The 22,443-nt window shown below is 32.5% G+C and overlaps 1 protein-coding gene across 4 annotated transcripts in view; it reads right to left on the bottom strand.

The window, feature by feature from the left end:
- The window catches only part of LOC126736895 (uncharacterized), a 28,003-nt gene extending 10,947 nt beyond the window's left edge, over positions 1 to 17,056 (bottom strand). Inside the window, exons 1-6 of one of the 4 annotated variants that reach the window (XM_050441520.1) lie at positions 16,885 to 17,056; positions 16,598 to 16,833; positions 4,867 to 5,104; positions 4,592 to 4,821; positions 4,445 to 4,536; positions 4,263 to 4,390 (exon numbers count right to left, since the gene is read on the bottom strand). In XM_050441520.1, the coding sequence (XP_050297477.1) occupies positions 4,263 to 4,390; positions 4,445 to 4,536; positions 4,592 to 4,821; positions 4,867 to 5,104; positions 16,598 to 16,833; positions 16,885 to 16,939 (979 nt within the window). In that variant the 5' untranslated portion in view covers positions 16,940 to 17,056. Of the gene's footprint in view, positions 1 to 4,262; positions 4,537 to 4,591; positions 4,822 to 4,866; positions 5,105 to 16,597; positions 16,834 to 16,884 lie in introns of all 4 variants that reach the window. The other 3 variants (XM_050441521.1, XM_050441517.1, XM_050441519.1) reach the window with 3 other exon arrangements.
- Between the last annotated feature and the right edge of the window lie 5,387 nt (positions 17,057 to 22,443).

Here is a 22,443-nt window from a genome sequence, read left to right as displayed (position 1 = left end):
CGATCGAATTTATGGATTTTCTTCCGGCCTAACGAATCTTTTTAGATCCTACTTGAGTGACCGCCCCCAGTACGTAGCGTGCTATAGTCGAAGCTCGGCAAAGATTATTGCCGCTTCTGGAGTCCCACAGGGCTCAATTTTGGGACCGCTTTTTTTCAACTCATTTATTAATAAAATATCTGATGAACTTTCTGTAAATAGTCTATTATACGCGGACGATAAAAAAGTTTTTTATAGAATTAACAGCATTTTGGACTGTATTTTACTTCAAAGTGACTTAAACAAACTTAATGCATGGTGTAAAAATAACAACCTGCCTCTAAATGCTGCTAAATGTAATGTTGTTTCTTTCAGTTTAAAGAAAAAAATAATTATTTATGACTATACCATAAACAATGTCACAGTCCCTAGATCAACAGTTTTGAATGACTTAGGTGTAACATTTGATAGCTCTCTTTCTTTTCAGTCACATATTACAGATATTGTCAAACGTTCTATTATATCAATTTCTATGGATCAATCGAAGGAACAGCCAATGGATATAGTAAGTTATACTAGGTCTTTTAAGACCTAGAAATGCCATAAATTTCAGGAAGAACTGCTTACATGCAATTGGAATAGAACAATTCTTGACAGTATGGGTCCAAGGATTAAAAATTGTGCAAAAACAGAAATATGCCGATAAAAAATGGATAACTCAAGATATAAGGGAGCAAATGCAGGAAAGGGATTGATTATATAAAAGGGCTGCCATAGAAAAAAACGAAAACGTTTGGAATGAATATAAAGCTATAAGAAATAACATAGTAAGCAAGATAAGAGTAGAAAAGGATAGATTTTTTGCGAATACCATAGATCTAAATAAAAATAATCAAAAAGAACTCTGGAAAAATCTGAAGACGCTTTTGCCAGGAAAAAACCAAAACATGTCTAATGAAATAAAGTTTGAAAATGAAATCATTACACAGGAGGATGATATTGCACATAGATTTAATAATTATTTCGTGAATAGTATTGATCTTATTCTTGCAGATATTCCACCAGCAGCAAATGGCCAAACATATTTCATTGAACCACCTTCAGTCCAGAAAACCTTGACACAATTTAATAAAGTTTCGATGACTAAAATGAAGGAAATACTTAAAAATCTAAAAAACGTTGGTGGTGGGGAGAGTGGCATCTCTAAGCAGGTTCTTTGCGATGTTGCTTATGTTGTGGGTGATCGTCTTTTGGATATTATCAATACATCCTTAAGTACTGGGATTTTTCCGCAAGCCTGGAAACTTTCTACTGTTGTTCCTGTTCCAAAAGTGCAAAACGCTAAATTGTGTAATGAATTTCGGCCAATTAACACCGTACCTATTTATGAGAAGCTCCTTGAAGTATGTGTTAAGGAACAGCTACTCGAACATTGTAATATAAATAAAATAGTTGTGCCTAACCAATCGGGGTTCCGTGAGAATCATTCATGTGAGTCTGTCATTATTAATATAGTTGATAATTTTCTCAGGGCCCTTGACTTTGATAATCTAGTACTTGCTGTATTTTTGGATTTTAAGAAAGCGTTTGAAACCGTGAGTAGAGAAATGTTAATTAGGAAATTAGAACGGTTAGGCCTTAAACATAATGTATTGAAGTGGTTTCAATCTTATCTAAGTGGTAGAGTTCAGCGAGTCATGTACAAAAATAGTTCATCTGAAAGTGTTAATGTAAAGCATGGTGTACCGCAGGGAACGGTCTTGGGCCCCTTGCTATTTTTATTGTATGTCAACGATATGGTGGAGGTAGTGCGGGGGTGTAATGTGGTGTTGTTTGCGGACGATACAATGTTATATGTGGTGGGTAAAGACATTCATCAACTGCAACAGGTCATGAACGTTGAACTCAATAACTTATTCATCTGGCTCTGTAGAACTAAGTTTAAATGCAAGTAAATCCAAGTTTTGTATATTTGGCAAGAAATCTAGATTAAGTTCTATAGACACAGGCAATATACAGATTTCTGTTAATGGGGAAAGTATTTTGTATGCCAAAGAAATTAAATATTTGGGAACAATTTTCGATGCCAATCTGAATTTCCATGCTCATGCAGATTATGTAATGAGAAAATTTTCAAAAAAAGTTGGATTTAACACAAGAATTGGAAAAAATTTGTCAATGTACATCAAATTAAAACTTTACAACGCCATTGCTCTTCCTCATTTACAGTTCTGTTCAACATTATTGTTTAACTTGCCACAGTATAGAATTGACCAACTAGAAAGAATTCAAAATAGGGCTATGAGATTGATTCTAAATTGTAATCGTTACACGCCTGTTGTCTCTATGTTGGGTGTCCTAGATATGTTGTCTGTACATCAAAGAATTTTGTATAACGTTTATTTGTTTATTTTTAAATTAAAACATCAGATGCTCTCCGATTATATTTGTAATAAATTAGAAGTTTTTGGAGATATACATAACTATGTATTACTAACTGAGCACTGGTTAAAGCCTAACGAATGTTTCTTAATATCTGATTATATTCCTATATCAATTTTTTGTCGGAACACTCCATACATGGAGGAACAGCTATTTTAGTTAAACAAACAATTGAAGCTTTTTTCTGTAAAATTAATAAGTATGATAGCTTTCTGTTGGAGAAGGTTTTTGAATTCTCCCTTTGTTTTTGTAAGCGATTTAATTTATATGTTCTTTGTGTTTATAGACCACCCACAGGAGATATTGGTATGTTCCTGGACAAACTTGATTCTCTATTATCCCAATTATCTCTACACTCCATAGTTATATTGGCTGGTGAATTTAATATTAACTTCAATGATGTAAGCTTGCCATCATATCATACATCCCTTTTAAGTATATTGGAATCTTATGACTTGAAGATGCATGTTCTTTCACCCACACGTATAACATCCTCATTGCTAGGTTTTGTAATACGTAACTCTCATAATTTTAATAATATCATCAGCCTAAAAATCTTATTCTTCTCATATGTCAGATCCATACTTGAGTATGCTTCTCAAGTTTGGTCCCCCTATTACCAAAACCATATAAATGAGATTGAGGGTATACAGAGAAAATTTCTAAAATTTCTTTGCTATAAATGCGATGGAGTGTACCCAGAAATCGGTTTTCCACATACACGGTTACTGGAAAGATTTTTCTTTCATTCTTTAGAAGATAGAAGAATATCTGCTGATTTGCAGTTTCTATATAAATTAGTGAACAACTTAATCGACTTGCCAGAATTATTACAAGACCTGAACTTTCACATACCTCGCATATCAGCCAGAAACTCACAAACATTTTACCTACCTAGACCAAGGACTAACATTAACAAATTTTCTCCACTACGCAGAGCCTGTAACACATATAATTCTGTTCAGGGTCAATGTGACTTATTTAACTGTAGCATAGCAGATATCAAAAAAGTACACTATTCTTAGTAAAACTTTGTTTTTTTTTCTTTACTTTTCTCATTGTTTTTCTTTTTAAGCATTTCCTTATTGTTATTGATTGTAAATGTATTTTTTTTCCCATTCAGTAATTGGATGTATTTCTGTTGAATGGCGTAAATAAAATAAAATAAAATGCAATAAAAATAAAATAACGTATTTACAACGTAAATTAAAAGAATGAAATTTTGGAAAAAAAAGGTGAAAGTCATGAGGCAAAATAAAATTGTTTACATGCAACGGACAGACCCCACTGAATACCCGGTTGCGATATTACTAAATATACTTAACAGCAGCACAAGCTCCTCCCACTTGCAGCCATCATGAAGAGCCAAGTAACTAACTATACGCCATAATAATACGTATAATAATACGCCATAATAATACGTAACTATGTCAGCACATCTTACTAAATATAAAATTAAAAACTGGAGGTTTGATTTGTTGTCCTTAATCCCGCTATTTATATTTTAACGATATAAACGAGGGACACTATACTCTGTCATCATGCACTATCTATATGATCGACGCCAGATATAAGTTTATTTGTAAATCTTCTAGCGTTCAAAATGGATAGGGAACTCTTATTTAGAAATTATCAAGGGGAGGCAAATTACTTTGGAAATATCGCGGAGAGTCATGGGATGCTCGATATCAACAGGCTGTAAATCCCACGCTAAAAAATGGCGCAAAAGCATTAACTATGACTTGCGAAACTCTGACAACCGTATTCGATGTAAGTTTTATATTGTTCTTAAGTAGATATATCAATGTGAAGCGTGAGGAAATCTTAACTAGATAGCTTACCAATGCCATAACTTTCAAAACTCTGCGTTCTCTGCAACTGCATTTTACTTGATGATACACCAGGCTTTTGTTCACTCGGGGCACGCTGAGTAACCATATGCACGTCTACTATGTTTTCCGATCGGGACCTAGGAAAAACTTTGGAATTTGTACAAGGTTTAAGAGATAATTTAGAATTTTGCCTATACTCTTCTATGCCGACAACTTGAGTTAGCTGATCCAAATCGTCGTCTGCGATTTGAGATAATACCTGATCAAATGAATCATTGAATACCTATAAATAACATAATTTTACAATAAATATGAAAAGGCAATACTATAATATATACCTCAGAAGTATTAGTCTGTTTTGTCTTAAAGCTATTTGTAAGCCTTCTAGTTTCAGTTTTGGAGATTCCGCACTGATTTGAGGTGCTTGGTTTGTTAATATCACAGTTTTGTTCTAATTGTATTTCCACTTGCTGACTAAACATAAACAATTTATCGTCCATTCCATCATCAAATGGATCTTCTAGATCATCTATGTGGGGCATGCTGCCATTTATTACTCTATCTGAAACTTTTGAAAAATAAGTACTGGGAATTTTAAAATATAAATAAATACCTTGTGATTCAAAATGTCCGATATCGATGTCATCAAATAATGTACTTTCCTGTGTCCTATTAAATGCCTCCTCTTCTCTAGGAGATAATATAAGGCTCTCCTCATGATCAGGCATAGCAATTGCAGCTTTTAAGGCCATCAACTCTTGCCTCAATTCACAAAAATCTTGTTTAATTTGGTCTATATTATTAGAATTATGGCGTCTTATCTGTCTACTTGTGGCTTCCACTTTCGTAGGCTACAAGTCATTTAATTCAACGGTTAAGTGTCACAATTATTATTTAAAACAAAAAAATATATAAGTGAAAAAAATTTGCACATAATATACAGGGTGTAAGTAAATAGATGCGAAAAAATTAAGAGGCTGATTCTTGGGTAAATTATAAGAAAAAAACTTTATATGAACGTATGTCCTAAAAGTCCTAAGTTTTGAGATACCGGGTGTTAAAGATTGAAGAAAAATATATGTTTTTTTACAATACCTGTGAAACCCCTGTAGATATTTTAGTAATATTTAGTATGAATCTTCTATGCATCAAAAGGCATTTTCTGAGGCTCACTATTTTTTTTATTTGTATCAGTGATGTTCGTGCAAGGTTTCAAGGTTTTCGTGCAAGTAAATATTTGTGATAAAAAATATAGTACAGCACTTAAAATCTGTATTAACCTGTTAAATGTCTGCTGACTTTTTTGTGCAATTTTGATCCATTTCATCAAAATGGCAAATTGTTCAAATGCAGAAATGACCGATATGCATTTTGTTTATGGCCTTGCTAACGAAAATTCATTGCAAGTATCTAGAATGTATGCTGAAATGTACCCTCAACGAATGGCACATCATTATACATTATTTGCATGCCTTTATCAAAGACTAAGAGAAACTGGAACTTTTCAACCAAGAAAGGATGATTGTGGTCGCCAACGCGATATTAGAACACCGGAATTGGAAGAAGCAGTACTTAATTTAATTTATGAACAACTTGACACTAGAAACATTGGTCTGCAGCTACATGCCAATTATATGACGGTATGGACTATTTTAAAGGATCAGTTATATCTATATCACGTACAACGAGTCCAGGCTCTATCACCACGAGATTTTCCTAGGCGTCTTTTTCTCGTTGGATGTTAGGAGCGTTGGAAGTCATTGAGCAAAACCGTCAGTTATTAAGGCAGATTCTGTTTACCAATGAAGCTAATTTTTCTAGAGAGGCATTCATTAATTAACATAATAACCACATTTGGTCAAATTAAAAATCCCTATGCCATAGTTGAAGCTGATCACCAACAACAATTTTCTTTAAATGTATGGGTTGGAATCATTGGAGACCACCTTATTGGCCCATATTTTCTACCACAGAGATTGAATGGGGAAACATACACTTATTTTCTTCAAGACATACTTCCAGGACTTCGTGAGGCAATACCCTTAGATGTTAGAAGACTAATGTGGTTTATGCACGATGGGGCTGCTGCCCATTTTAATTTATTAGCATGTCGTTATTTAGACAAAACATATCCAAATCGTTGGATAGGCCGAGGCGATCCTCAGTTTTGGCCACCTCGGTAGATATGAATATAGATATGAATCCACTAGATTTTACCACATGGGGTCATTTCAAAAAAAAAAAAAAAAAAATAATAATAATAATAATAATAATAATATATACAGGGTATCCGAAAATTCCGTGAACTAACTACTTTTTTGCTTGTATCCTAACTGAAAAGATTTAGGGAGGGTTCCCTTAAACCTTTTTTATTCCCTATTACCCTATAGCAGCCTCACTATAGGTTTACAGGCAGGGTGGTTTGGCCGTAATAGGTTGAGTAAAGAACCACTTTGTAGAATTCAATACTGATTTATTCACCCAAAACTACAACTATTTATATCAGTCTTAAACTAACAATTCGTGGTAATTTTCAAAACTAAGATGTTTTCTCTTTACAATACTTCCTACATTCCCAATGATGAAACCTTGCAAATTGTTTTAAAAAACTAAACAGTTCGTGATTCGGATGACAGACCTATGTTTTTATAAACTATACTACGCACCTTGACGGACTAACATAAACAGTTTTATATACTGAAGTAAAAAATAGAATTCTTAAATTAATAAATTTAAAATTAAAAATGTCGTTGTTGTTACCTTTTGCTTTGGATTTGTTTTTGAGTTCATTTTCCTGTGGACTAGGTTCTTTGAGCTGTTTGTTTTATTGGTTAATCATTTATTATGCCCTTGCCGTATACCGCCCAAGAATATGCAACCATGCATCTCATTTATGGTGAATGCAGAGGAAATGCTCTAGCAGCATCTAATCCTTATCAAGAAAGATATCCGAATTTGGCCCAATATCCTGACTATCGTGTATTTATTAATGTTCACCGCTCATATTTCGAAGGCAGAATGCCTCATGCTCCTGTTCGAGAGGGAAGACCTCGTATTGATTATGTTGATCAAGTTTTAGAAGAAATTGAAATGTATGATCCGACTACTTCGGCACGAGAAATCGAAAGAAGAACAGGGATACCGAAATCGGTAGTAAACGACATCACTAGGCGATTTCAATATCATCCTTATCATGTTCAACGAGTGCAAAGCCTACTGCCTCGAGACTACGAACCACGCCTACAATTTTGCTGCAGAATGTTGCAAAAAAATCAAGATGATCCGAATTTTTTAAATAATATACTGTGGTCGGATGAGAGTACATTCAAAAAGGATGGCTTTATGAACATGCACAATTTTCATACTTATGCGGAAAATCCCCACTCTATTCGAGAAGAAAGGTCACAGTACCGATTTAAAGTAAACTTGTGGACCGGTATCTTGAACGGACGTGTAATTGGCCCATTCGAATTACCAGAAAATTTGAACTGGCAGGCTTATTTAGATTTTTGTCGAAACAATCTAACAATTCTTTTAGAAGATGTTCCTTTGGCCAGTCGCCGAATAATGTGGTTCCAAAATGATGGTTGCCCGGCACATTATGCCCATGAAGTTCGTCGGTATTTAAACCAAACATACCCCAACAGATGGATCGGCCGACTTGTCCAATTTTATGGCCTCCCAGGTCTCCAGACCTAAACCCCCTCGATTTTTTTTACTGGGGTTGCATAAAAGAAAAGGTTTATGCAAGGCCAACAAATAATATTGCTGAATTACGACAGTCAATAAATGATGCAGCCCAAGATCTTAACGCTGCCAGGAATGCAAGATGGATCAATAGGTCATTTATTAAAAGATGCCACGCCTGCATTCGCGTTGGTGGTAGACAGTTCGAACATATTATTTGATTTTTAGATTTTTTTTTAAGTTAAATAAAAATATTTTTTGAACATAACATAATTATAAATTTGTTTTATTTTTTTCATAAGGTAGATTAGGTTTATCTTTCACTCTGTCACAATAACAGTAAAGCTTTTTTTAAAACATATTGGGTAATTTTAAAATTAAATTAAATGAGCAAAGTTTTTAAGGTATTAGCCGGGTTGACGTACAATTTTTCGGTCCAGTATGAGCGGTCAAATTCAAAAATAAGTACCTAATACTTTATTTTAGAATAGATTTCTTATTAAATTTTTTGGCCGTTTAGTTTAATGTTTGTCTTTGATCAGTAAAATGACTATTCAGTGTTGCATAGCTAAAAAGAGATTCTAAAAAATATCTATTCTTAAGGCGTGACAATCGAAAATCTGATCCAAGAGTAGGATTTTGGTGACTTCCACTAAAGTGCCAATATCGATTTTTTACTAAGGTCATTTTATGTTTTTCTGGGTGCTTATGAGTTGCTCCATCAGTCCCTTCAGTATTATCGTTGACTTTCCAGACACCTTGTATATATAATAATATAATAGACTCTTGCATAATAGGAAGTGGTAATTTTCAAATTTTTTTATAATTATTTAATTTCTTTTTTGTTAATTTGGTTTAATTAAAACAAAAATTTAAAAAAAAGTGGCGTACCATATTTTAAATAAAAATATTTAATTTAAACCTTACACGAACGTCACTAGCACAAATTAAAAAAATAGTGAGCCTCAGAAAATGTCTTTTGATGCATAGAAAATGCATTCCAAATTTTATTAAAATATCTACAGGGGTTTTACAGGGTTTATAAAAAAAACATATATTTTTCTTCAATCTTTACCACCCGGTATCTCAAAAGTTACGCCTTTTAGGACAAATGTTCCTATAAAGTTTTTTTCTTAAAATTTGCCCAAGAATCAGCCCCTGAATTTTTTCGCATGTATTTATTTACACCCTGTATATCCCTATAGCACTGGATAAAAAGAAGACTATGTTATCATAGCACTTATAAAATATATTTTTTTGCACATATATAATATTTATTTTATTTTGTTTTTTATCTATGTGGATATAGTTTAAGCGAATTTGATTTGGAAGTTTGGAACACACACAGTGGACTACAAAAAAAAATCGCAATTACAAGTGTTAAATAGAGATTTTTTAGTAATTATTTTTGAGTATATGGATGGTGACCTGAGTATCGATCTCAATTAAAAAATATTGATTAAATAAAAGAATACACAAATATTTTAAGTGAATACACAATCAATGTGTCCAAGAAATAAAAGAAGAAAAAAATACCTGAATTATAAATGAATTTGTTCCTTTCATCGTGACTAGGCAGTATATCCTTTTTTCTATCATATTTACAAAATATAACACAATATAACAAAATAAACAACCATTTAAGCTATAGCTGTCCAGTTGAGTTTGGTGTACCGCAGGATACAGTGTTATTTACCATATATTATATAAATGAATTTTTCCAAATTTTGATGGAGGGTTAGGAAAAACTGATCTGCTTTCCAGATGATTTTCTGTTGCTGAGGTTAGTAAACCACCAGTCACTACATTTTATCAGTTGACACGGTTATGTTAATAAACAATTAAGTTATGCATCTTAAATCATTTCAAATAATTTACTCCTAAATTAATGCATCTTGGCATGGGGAGCTTCCTGTCAGTTTATACTGAACCCACTCATTATAAACCAAAAATATATATTGAAAATATTTTTTGTTTTTACAGATTAATCAAATTTATATAAAATCTGTAGTAAGATATACATCCAAAAATAAAACACAATTATTTAAACATGTAATCAGGGGAGCTTGACTAAATAAACTCTAATAGCCTCTAAAAGTCCTCCTCGCATTAAAAAGTCCTTAACGAAACTGCTTAAAAGCAAGTATTTTTACAGCCCAACAGAGTTTTTTTGAAGATAAATGGGAATAGGCCAATAGGATATAATTACTTTCTAATAAAGATTTAAAGGTTAGATTTTTGGTCATGTTATATTTTATATTATTTTTGTCATAGCACAGCAACAGCACTTATCAGGGTTATGTACACCTGATTATTGGGTCCGAGGCCATCAGGGCTAAGTTCATTAGTTTCAATTTGACAACCATTTATATAAAAAGAGTAATTATCTTGTCTGTTAACTATAAATCTGGGCCTTGTAATGGATGTTGCGATAAATTTTCTTCTCTCCATCTTATCTTACAGAATACTTGACTGCAAGGGGCCCTTTACATAAATTTAACCTTAGAAATGTGGCTAATTTTGATATTCTCTTTCACTGCACAACAAAATTTGAAAACTGTTTTGCCTACCATGCGGTGGAATTTCTCAATTCAAATTATTTGCTGGTGGCTAGCTCTGATCATTATTTTTTTTTAAAATCAATACACCAAGTTTTTACAACAGATGATAACTTAATTTTTTTTCTCTTCTTAATACTCTACGTCTGGGTTATTTTAGTAGACTTAAGTTTTCTGTATATTTATTTTTAAATAACTGTTTGCTTCTTATTATTGTTTTTTTTAACAGGACCGTAATTGTATATATAATGTATGGTGTTATGGAAGATCGTTTTACGCGAATAACACCTTTTGTGTATATACGCTATATTAAAGCACAATACGAGGTCTGGCTATTAAATAACGAGACTGGTTACGAAAAAGAGTTTTATTATAAAAGATATTATACATTCGAATGCTCCCCTTCAATATACTGCCCTCCCCCCCCAATATACTGCTCTCCTTCAATATACTCGCCACACATCTTTCCATACGTTTTTCCATTGATCGAAGCAGTGCTGGAAGTTGGTAAGGGCCTTTAGGAGCACTGCCGTTTTTTGCTTTACCGCTTCCATCGACTCAAATCGGGTCCCTTTCAAAGCAGATTTTATCTTCGGAAACAAAAAATAGTCGCACGGGGCCAAATCTGGCGAATACGGCGCGTGTTCGAGCACTGGAGTGCGCTTACCGGCCAAATACTGCTTCACAGATAACGCGTTATGGGCAGGTGCGTTGTCCTGGTGCAAAATCCACGAGTTGTTTTTCCACAACTCGGACCGTTTCTTACGAACTCGTTCTCGCAGTGTTGCCGAAACTGACAAATAGTAAGTCTGGTTGACAGTCTGACCCTCTGGAACCCATTCAATCATCACGATACCGTTAATGTCGGTTAATACCGTTAAAACGATCAACATTGCCTTGAATTTTGATTTGGACATCCTTGCTTTTTTTATTCTGGGCGATTCAGGCGTCTTCCAATGCATCGATTGCCGCTTGGTTTCAACATCGTATTGAAAAATCCACGTTTCGTCGAAAGTAATATTGTTTTTCATCAGTCCGGGATCTTTTTCTAACCTTTCAAGGAAATCTGAGCAGACCTGTTGACGCAAGAGCTTTTGGTCAGGTGTCAGGTTTTTTTGGCACCAACTTCGCACAGACTTTTGTCATGTGTAATTCCCCGTGTGAAATTTTTCTAACCGTTTCTTTATCGGCGTTTACAGCCTCGGCAATCATCCGGGCGCTTATTCGACGATCTGCACGCACAATTTGGTTGATTTTGGTCACTGTTTCCGGAGTTAAAACAGTGACAGGGTGACCTGAGCGCTGGTCATCTTCAGTGCTCTCTCGGCCCTCACTAAAGCGCTTACACTACTCTAAAACACGCGCACGAGAGAGAGAATTTTCCCCATAGGCCTCTTGCAACAATTTATAGCACTCAGTCGGAGTTCTTTTCAATTTAACCAGAAATTTAAGATTGATGCGTTGCTCTTGTTTTTCGTCACACATGGTTTTCTGCACGAGAAAAAAACACGTTCGTTTCAAACCGCTACTGCACGAATACTATAATAGTGACGAAAACATGTTTTGGTACAGGCATAGACAAGATATCTAGATACCCAACGTACTACTCGTTTTTTTCCCCACCCGTCTAGGGCGCCCTATAGGCACGCAGTCTCGTTATTTAATAGCCAGACCTCGCAAACTTGATTTTGACTTTGACTTTTGATATTACTCTCATAAAATTTGAATTAATTTCATCTTGTTAAATTTAACTATAATTAGAAAATAAACTTTCTAATTAAACTTTGTCTTATTATTGTTTATGCTAGTATGTTGAACCCAGTATTGTGTTTTTTTAATTATGTATTAGTAATATGTCTATTTATGTTCATGTTTTATATTATAAGTAGCTTTATCAAAAAATACCATGTATTTATGATAATAAAGCATGTTTTGAATTTGAATAATATAGCAGTATTTCCGTACAGATATTAATATACAGTCACGGACAAAATATGGAAATATTTTTAATTCAATCACCTTTTCAGCCGACCTGGTATTTAACAAAAATATACTACATTTATTTAATTTACTTACGAAGGTCTTCAGTTTTATTGCATGTTTTTATTTCGAACTGTAGTTATGTTATATAGTTTCGAACCGTATTAAATCTTTTAAGGATAGTAACTCTGACTAATTTTTTTGACTTGTGTAAAACTTTTTTGGTATTTAACATGAATAAATGATTTGATTTATTATCTGCCTTTTTTGTTTACGGCTTGGACATGTGTATGAAAAAATCATGTTTGATGTGCATATTTAAAATTTAGAATAATTGGTACAGTATTCTTCTGCTACTATTGTATCCAACAATGTGTTAAAAATGAGGAAAATAAGTATTTGTCAAAAAATTTGCTACTTAGAGTTGTTTATTTAAAAAGACAAGGTGTAAAGCAGTGCATTATAGCAAAAAATTTGGGTTTAAGTGAAGTTTTAGTTAATAGTTTCAAAAATTTTGAGGAAGTTTCAATTATTTGGTAATATTTATAATCGGCCAAAATCAGGTCTCCCCCTAGAAAAACTGCCTCATATATTGAAAAATGCATTAAAAAGATCTTGATCGCTAGTCCGCATAAGTAATCTTCCAAAATTTGTCCTAAATTTAATGTATTTGGTTCAAATGGAAGGTCATTTGTTCGAAGGCCTATAGGAAAAAATTTGACTTTGATGCATGGGGGTGGTAGTATTCTGGTCTGAAAATGCTTTTCAAGGCCCAGAACGAGTCTGTTTGTAAAAATGTATCGATTTATGTACCGCACATATTACAGGATACAATGTTACCTTATGCTGAAGAAAAAATGCCTCTTTTGTGGAGACATCAACAACATAATGATCCCAAACACTCATTCCTCTTGGTAAAAAATTGGTTTTTAGAGAAAAGTGTTGAATATCCGATTGAATAATAGAGATAATACAAAATAAAAATCATTTATGGGAGGTTTTACAAGATGAGTGGAAGAGCTGAAGGTCCCATTGTTTAAACTTGTATTTTTATTTCTTGAATAAAAGTTCATTTATTTAGTAGTGTTTGTTTATATTTTGACATAAAATCATTTATTGATAAACAATTATTATACTCTATTTCAGAAGTGTATAGAGCAATAAACTGGGGAATTCCGTTCTGTTTGGCTACATTTCGTGGTAGTTCATAGGCGCAGGTACTTATAATATTTATGAATTTAATTTTCACGGATTAAATGCCTTTATTTTGAAAGAGATTAAATACTAAATAAATACTTTTAATCCTTTTGTATGTTGTACCTATCTTTTAACGCTTTGTAACATGCAAAAATGGGGTCAGGTAATATATACAGACTATAAATACTTTTAAATCATATTTTAAACGTTAGTAGTCACTGCTACGCTGTAGTGTAATCACAATATTATTATCCCAATATTTAAAAAATGGAGGTATTTAGTCCAACGAAAAGATGTACTAAAAATTCTCCACTATCGCTGAGTGAAAAAGTTATTATTTTAAATGTACATGATTGCATAAAACACGATTACCCTAGTTTTACTGTGCAAGAAATTGTTGAAAAATGTTCTCGAATGAGTGGAATTGGAAAGTCCACCATTTTCAAATTGTTGCGGGAAAGAAAAGTAGCAGGTCAAGTGGAATCTCCCAAGCAAAAGCCAGGACGACCTACAAAAGTCCTTGATGAAAATGCTAAATGTATAATTCGAAGAAAAGTTCACTCTTTTTATTTTAAAAAGGAAATACCCACCCTAGACAAAATTTTAATGGAGCTTGGCCGAGATGACAGTATTCCGTTGATAAGTAGAAAACTTTTATGGAAAACTTTAAAAAATATGGATTTTGCCTGGGAAAAGCATAACCGCAAAGAACTTTTACTGGAGAGCGACAAAATTGTTTGTGGGAGACGACAATACTTGAGAAGTATCAAGCAGTACCGCAGGGAGCAAAAGAAAGTTTTTTATCTTGATGAGACGTGGATTAACGAAGGTTATATAGTCCAAAAAATGTGGCAAGACAAAAATATAACCAGTGCTCGCCAAGCTTTCATAGAAGGCCTGTCTACGGGTATTAAAGTACCTTCGGGAAAAGGAAAAAGACTTATAATCACACATATTGGAAGCGAAGAGGGATTTTTAAAAGAAGGTCTGCTAACCTTTGAGTCGACTCGCACAGGAGATTACCATGAAGACATGAACTCAGACGTTTTCGAGGACTATTTTGGTGAAATGATAAAATTTCTTCCGGCTAATTCGGTGGTGGTTATGGATAACGCAAGCTATCATTCACGGCGAATAGAGAAGACGCCAACTTCAAGTTGGAGAAAGCAAGAAATTATGGATTGGCTGACTGCAAAAGGTATTGCGTTTGAAGCAAATTTGATAAAAAAAGAACTGCTGGCAATGGCAAACTTACACAAAACTCGTTTCATGAAATACGCCGTGGAAGATATAGCCGAAAAATATAATATAACTGTACTGCGCTTACCGCCATATCATTGCGAACTAAATCCTATAGAACTGATATGGGCGCAGGTAAAAGGATTTGTAGCAAGACAAAACACGACTTTTAAAATGAAAGATGTTAAGCTACTGTTTGATCAAGCCATTACGGAAGCGACACCAGAGAATTGGCGAAAAGCAGTCCAGCATGTAATTAAGCAAGAGGACAAAATGTGGGATCTTGACAACCTCATCGATCAGACAGTCGATCCTTTAATTATAATGTCAAGAGGTGATGACAGTTCGTCAGATGACGAAGAAGACTACAATCTATTATAATTTAAAATTGTTATACACTGTTCAAAAAGTGCCAGATCCAAAAGTGACATTTTCAACTGTTTTACTCTACATATTATGTTCAATAAATTTGTGAAAAAAATATATTATTCCAAACAAAAGTAACTTTCTAAAATAAAATAGCATTTAAGTACATTGATTATAAGATAAATAACAAGTCCCAGTTGCACGCCTTTGGCGAACCGTTTTCAATGTTTATCAGTGGGTAACAATGGGCAAAACTCATAAATTGACCCAAAACTGGGTGGAACTACCTGCAATCAACGAAAAGAAAGAATTTTACATTGAAACTAATACCCAACTAAGGTAGTGGCATAAAATATTGGTGGATCACCAGGTACCACTTTTGCATACCTAATGAGGTTTTATTGCTCTACACACTTCTGAAATAGAGTATAAAGATATAGAAGAAAAGAAAATCTTTCCATACTTTTGTCCATGACTGTATATGCTACCAAAGGAGCTTAAAGATTCTCCCTGCAAAAAAGATAATGTTAAAAACTAGTTGTTAGAAGAAAGCATTTGTCTAAGTTTTTTTCTAATTTTACTAAATATTATTAAAAACACTATTTACAAAAAAGTGCATCATAATGCCATTTAAATTCATATCAGGTAATAAGTATTTTAAATTAAATTGAAATCTGTTAAATCCAAAAAAGTTTTTTAATAAAATGTTAATACATGAAACTATTGGTGGTGTTACTAAACTTTTTAGTAAGACCAGAAGTTTTTATATTGAGAAGGTGCCGAACAAATTTTTGCAGTATTTATATTTGAAAGAAAATAAATCTATCCCTACTTAATATCTTATAATGGAATGTTAACTAGAAGTTTCAAACACTTGTTCAAAGAAGATTAAATCAGGCTGTGTTATATATTTTGCTACATCATTGATTAATTGTGTTGATAAATATAAGATAATAAGAAAACATAAAGTTAAGAATGCAGAAAGATTTTTGTGTGAACTTGTGCAATTTACTTTACGTGAAAAATGTAAAAAAAAATTGAATAAAATTCAACTTTTCAATATGGTTTAGATATTTTTGGCTCTAAACTGTCTGTGATCTGTACAAAAACCACTAGGTATCTAACATTGGTTATGACTTGTATAGTTTATAGGTGTTATGTTATTTTGCAGATTTTTGTTCGTTGTTATCCCTTACATGTAAGTACCTTCAGGTGTTTGTAACATGTTGAATAAATAAAATAAACAATATCAAGCAAAGTTAACTTAAGAAATTATGTTGCTTTTTCAAACTGTAATTTTTACAAATATAAACTTACATGGTTAGTCAAATTAAGCTTTTTCTTCGGCTTTCTACTAACAACTTTTTTACGCCTTGACTGTGGTGAACTGTAATCCCAAAGAACATCTACATCATCTCGCAGCAGCTCTTGGGTGAATCCAGTAAAACAAGGACTTTCCTCTTCCTCAGATTTACTTCCCACATTAGCGCCCCGTACCGGGGTGCTTGTAGAGGAATTATTTTTGCGTGGCAGTAAGTCATCTTCAAATAGCCCTTAAACCGTATGCAAATGAGGTTTTAGTATACAGTGGTTTCATATCATACCTTCACTGTCTCGTTTCTTGGCAAGGATTTTTGATTTATCACGTCTAAATTCCATTAACACTTATGAAATACGTAATATATGTATTAACAATCGTAGCCCCCAAATCCCTAGGGATCCTCAGGCAACATAAAATAAAAACAAATTTTAAGGTTATACACAAAAAAAAACAAGCGGTAAGTTGTGACATACGTCAATTTTCTTTAATTTTGAATCTGTGTGTAAAGCTAGTGTTGCTAGTAATTAGCAACCAATTTGTTAGTCCGCGCTTGCTGTGGGGCAAACAACTTAACTGGCGAAAATATATTTAAAAAGTAGGAAATAATAATTAAAAAGTTAAAGTCAAAATATGCTTTATTGTGTAACATAACTGTTTAGAAAAAAAGATGGTAATTATTTACCAAACGGTTTTCAGCTTTTTTACCAATAAAAGGGATATTTCTGGCTGAGGCAATTGGTGTTAAAAATAAAGCTTATAGATGTGCTGGCGAAAACACGAATTTGCCCTTTTTTGTAAATAAAAGCCTGTTTTTTTTTAAATGAAAAAAACAATCGAAACTTACGGCATTTAAAGCAAATAGCACTGTTGGATGGCTTAAAATCAAATTTTTGGGCACTAATTCACTAAAAATGACGACATATTTTCTCCGTTTTTCTTAAAATGTTAGGTATTACTTTCACAAATACTCTAGAAAAATGTAGATTCCAATAAAATCGGCAACATTTTGTAAAACGTTCGTTCTGTTTCTATATATCTCTTTTCCTCTTATAATAAAGGTGTAATTACGTATGTCTAGATTACATGGCTAAATTATTCTAAAAACAACTGCGCCTTCTAACAAAAGGTGCAGTTGCCATGTCTTTTCTGGAACTTGAGAATATTTTCTCTGGATATAGGTATAAATAGAGTAGTGCTAACTGTTATCACATTAGAAAAAAAGGCAATGAAAAAAACTCAAAATAGTGAAAAATTCTCTTAAGCCCTCCGTGTGGTTAACGGGTTGGGATAGGTTGGGTTTAATTGAGTTGAGTTGAGCTTAAGGCTCCCAAGTTTAGATTAGACCCCAATTTTAGCATATTTTAAGGGAATAAATCGAACGAAAATTTGGAAAATATTATATGATATTGCTCAATGCGATTGTGGCAAAAGTCCGTTGGGATTTATATTGTATATTTCAATAAAATAGGTATACAAAATTCAAATATAAACAAACAAATATAACCTGGACATCCTCAACATTTTTTTGCTAGGTAAAAATAACTTTTAGTATTTTGCGTATTTGTTTGTCAATATGACAACATCGCCCTAGATCAGTGAAAAAGCAGAAAACAAGTTTCATTTGTTGTGGAGTTTTTGCAATGTATGTTTTGAAAAAATGTGCAGAAGCAGAAGATTTTGTTTTTTTAGGGTTTTTTGTCCTTTATTTTGTTCAAAAACACTCTGCAGATGCTGTTTCATTCTATTTTATAGTTAATTTAGCTCACCCAGCACCCCTACTCACTCCTCGATCCCGGAAGCTTCTAGGGTAAAAAAAAACACACAAAACTTCTTTTAAAGCAGCGCCGACAGTTTTGTGTTTTATAAAGACACGAGAAAAACCTAGTTAGAAACATTTTCTTATAGTAGAAAATAGGTCGGTCAAAATTATAATATATTTTTTTATATTAACATCAGACAAACACTAAATAAAAAACTAGTACAATTTAAATTGCAAACACTTATATTAGAAAAGGTATAGATTATAGATTTGAACTCAAACATAGAAAAAAATTTCGCAATAGTATAAAAAACTTGTGATATAAAAAACTGACCCAATCGGCGTCTATAAAACATTTATGTGAAAAAATATATAAATATAAACATTTATGTGATCTCTCTCTAATATCGCTTGGCAGGTGGTTAATTATTTTGTTACCCTCATTAAATATTGATTCACGAGAAAGATAAATAAATAAATGTTTATTAAGAATAATAACACTATTACACTATTAACTCTTAACGGTGAATTCTAGCTTGTTTAGTCACTAAAACGCTGCTCTTAAATTAAGCTTTAAATTATACACGCATTTATTAAATGCCTATGAGAAAAAAAAATATTAATACGTCCTCCTATACACATAATTATTACTACAATCCACTAAAAGTTAAACAATTAATTTTTAATTGCTTTTATAAATTCCGGGTTACCAACTTGCTAAAAAGCTAAACCTTTCTCACTTATTCTTTGGATATGGGTCTTTAAATTGCCAGTATCCACAGTGATGACTTAAAGGCATTTGACCGTGTGAGTTCTTCGTTCCATCTGGTATGCTTCAGGGTTCTAATTGTGAATTAGTACTCTTCAAACTTTTTACAAATTATGTTGGAAGTAACCTTTAATCGGATCATTTACTCTTTATTGACGAAAGTATAAAGCCATGGTATAAAACTATCTGACTATCTGTCAGCATTCTGACGTAACAATTTTAGATATGATTTCCAACTGAGACTCTGGTCTTGTTTTCAGGATTTAGAAAACTAGAACTTTTTTACTTAATCTATGGACATGGGTCTTTAAATTACCATTATTTACAATTACTCAACGGTGTTTAACTGTGTATATTCTTAATATAATCTGGTGTGCTGCAGGGCCATAATTGTTAGCCAGTACTCTTTAAGCTTGTCAAATATTATGTAGAAAGTAATCTGTAATCTGTTCATTTACTATTCACTGGTTATCAGAGCCATTAATCGTGGGGCAAAACTATTAGAGCATCTATCAGTAATCTACAATCATTATTACTACAATCCACTAAAAGTTAAACAATTAATTTTAAAATGTGCAATATTAAACTGTAATCATAGTCTAACCAGAAAATAAAACTAACTATACATTTTGATAAAACAATAACACATTCTTTATATTTTTCGGAATATTGAGATAGAATTAGAAATTTGAAAATAATTATAAAAATTATTATATATATTCTTTTATCGATCTTTTGATAAATCCATTAAACCTCTATTATTAGTATGTTCAAAGTAATGGGAGAAATTAAGGCTTGGGTCGAAAAATATACCCAAATTCTGGACTTAAGTTGCTTGACGGGGATTCCATCAATAACATATTTACAGCGAGGAGAGACCCAGTTTTTTTAAAGTTTAAGTATAAGCTTAAAACAGTGTTTCTTTTAAATCGGACAAACTAATGAACATCGGCTGCTATAATCAATTATCTATTGACGTGTATTTATGTCTCCTACAGTTTTACGTTACAATTTATGTCTTTTTTGTTAAATATTTTTAATTATTTGTAAATAGTCTCTTGGACCTGTACTCCCATAATTGTGTTTTATTAAAGGAAGCCAATTTTCTCATATAATGTGATGGTTAAGTAGAATAGCCAAATTTGCTAGACTTCGCCATATTGATATTTTCTTTAACGTTACCTAATAAAGGCCAAATTTGTTTATTTATTTACCCTTAAACGAATAAAACTTATGAACTCACATTTCTCAATATTTAATGACATTTCATTCATTTTAGACCTGGAAAATAGTTTGTTTTTATCTCTCTCACCAGCATCTCCTGAAAGGATTGGCAAAAGGGTGGTTATTTGCTTATGTCTTTACAAAAAATCAAAATAAACAAAACTCCATTGTAAAGAGGAAAAAAAGTAAAAAATAGTATTAAAGTAATTTGAAGTCAAAGAAAAGAAAAAACACTAAAAAAAAGGAAAAATAAACTAAAAGTAAAAAATAATCATTAATAACTAATATTTTCTAGCTATGATCTTTTATCCAGATAGATATTTTATTTAAAAAACTAGAATTTAGTCTTAGAAAATGTATTAGTTGTATTGGAAAGAGGTTATAAATTCTTGGTCCAATGGACATTGTATATCTTTGTGAGGCTTCGAAGTATGCCAGTGATGCCATCTAGTTACCCCTATCAACCGATCTTGTCGACTCTTAGGTTTTTTTGGTAAACATTTTAAGTATATATTTTTGTGTAATGTTTGAAGGTTGAATTACCTTCAAACATGCACTGCCCCATATGCTAAGGCCATACATCACATTTACACTGCCGAGTTTTAGTGTTGCAGAAATACTCATAAGCTTTAATATTCGGAAAATTGCTATTTTGGCTATTTGTTGAAAATGGAAAACATACTGTTTTTTCCACATTCATTGTGTGTTGATCTATCCCCAGCTGTAATTTAGATATATTATCCTCTGCTATGCTAAATGTATCCTTCCAAGATTTACCAATTAAAACAATAATATCATCTGCATAGCATATAAATTGGAAATCGATATCGGAAATAACAGAAGAAAGATCGTTTATATCCAAACAGAAGAGAATGAGAGTCAAAACAGGTCAATGTATTACTCCAATTCCTATTTTGTGCGATTTACTGAATTTATATAAGAAAAAACGCCAAAGTTTGTTAGTGAAATTGGTTACTAAATAATCTCTAGCATTCAACATAGCGTCCTCTGCATTTAGTCCTGCTGAAAATCCTTACTGAAAGTTTGACAAAATTGCATTTTCCTTTAAAAATTTATCCAATCTTAATTTTATAGCCTTTTGAAAAATTCTAGCAATACAACTAGTTATTAAAATCGGTCTATAATTGTCTTCGTTTAATTATCTCCTAGTTTAAAAATAGGGACGACAATACCGGAAATAATTTGAAAAAGATAAACATTGATTTTTTATTTAAATTTGTCATTATTTGTCAAATGGTTTCAAATACCTCAAGATTTTCATTATTGTAATCTGCGTATTTTTTAAGCCTATCTCTCTCTTTTATGGAAGTCTACTAGTCACTATTCCTGATGTGGCCTATTTTTTTTTAACACTAAGGAAGTTTTTGTGACTAGTTTGCAGCCTACCGTTATTGGCTTAAAAATATTAATAAATCTTTCTGTATCCTCATTAATGTCAAGGTCATAAAGAAAGTCTCACTCGATATTCCTGATTTTATTTTATAATTTAACATAGTTTGTTTGGTATATGTATAGAGAACCCTATCATTTTAAAAAATTGGACCATTTTTTGCAAATTTATACCAAGAAGTAAAATTGGACAGTGATCAGTTATACCACAATTTATTATAGCTGGCATAGCAGGACTATTAAACATCCTAATGTAAGTATATCTCAGATATCAGAAGAAGCTTTGATGGAGTCCTATCCTTGTTATCGGACTTTGTTTTTTACCTTTAATAACAAATAATAAACTAACATTACATGATATGTTTTTTAAACTAGTTGACGTTATCTGCGTTTCCAATGAACTTTCTGACGATTCAATATGTGGATAGTAGCATCGACTTCTTCATTAGCTTATAGATGCTTTCCTTAAGGTTGAGCAGTTTCATGTTTTCGATCAGGCTCTTTGATATTACTCCTGTTGTTGACACCATAATCGGGATTGTCGCATTTCTCTCATTTGCCATTGTCTTCGTATCTGATGTTCTAGATCCCTGTACTTAAAAATCTTTTCATTATGTTTCGCTCTTTGTTATTATTAGGAATAGCTATATCAATAAGGGTTGTCTTCCTAGAAATTTTAT

The sequence above is a fragment of the Anthonomus grandis genome, chromosome 5 (genome assembly GCF_022605725.1).
Source record: "Anthonomus grandis grandis chromosome 5, icAntGran1.3, whole genome shotgun sequence".
Classification (NCBI taxonomy): Eukaryota; Metazoa; Arthropoda; class Insecta; order Coleoptera; family Curculionidae; genus Anthonomus; species Anthonomus grandis.
Note: the sequence above shows the minus strand (reverse complement) of the source record. Positions and strands in the feature narration are given on the sequence as shown.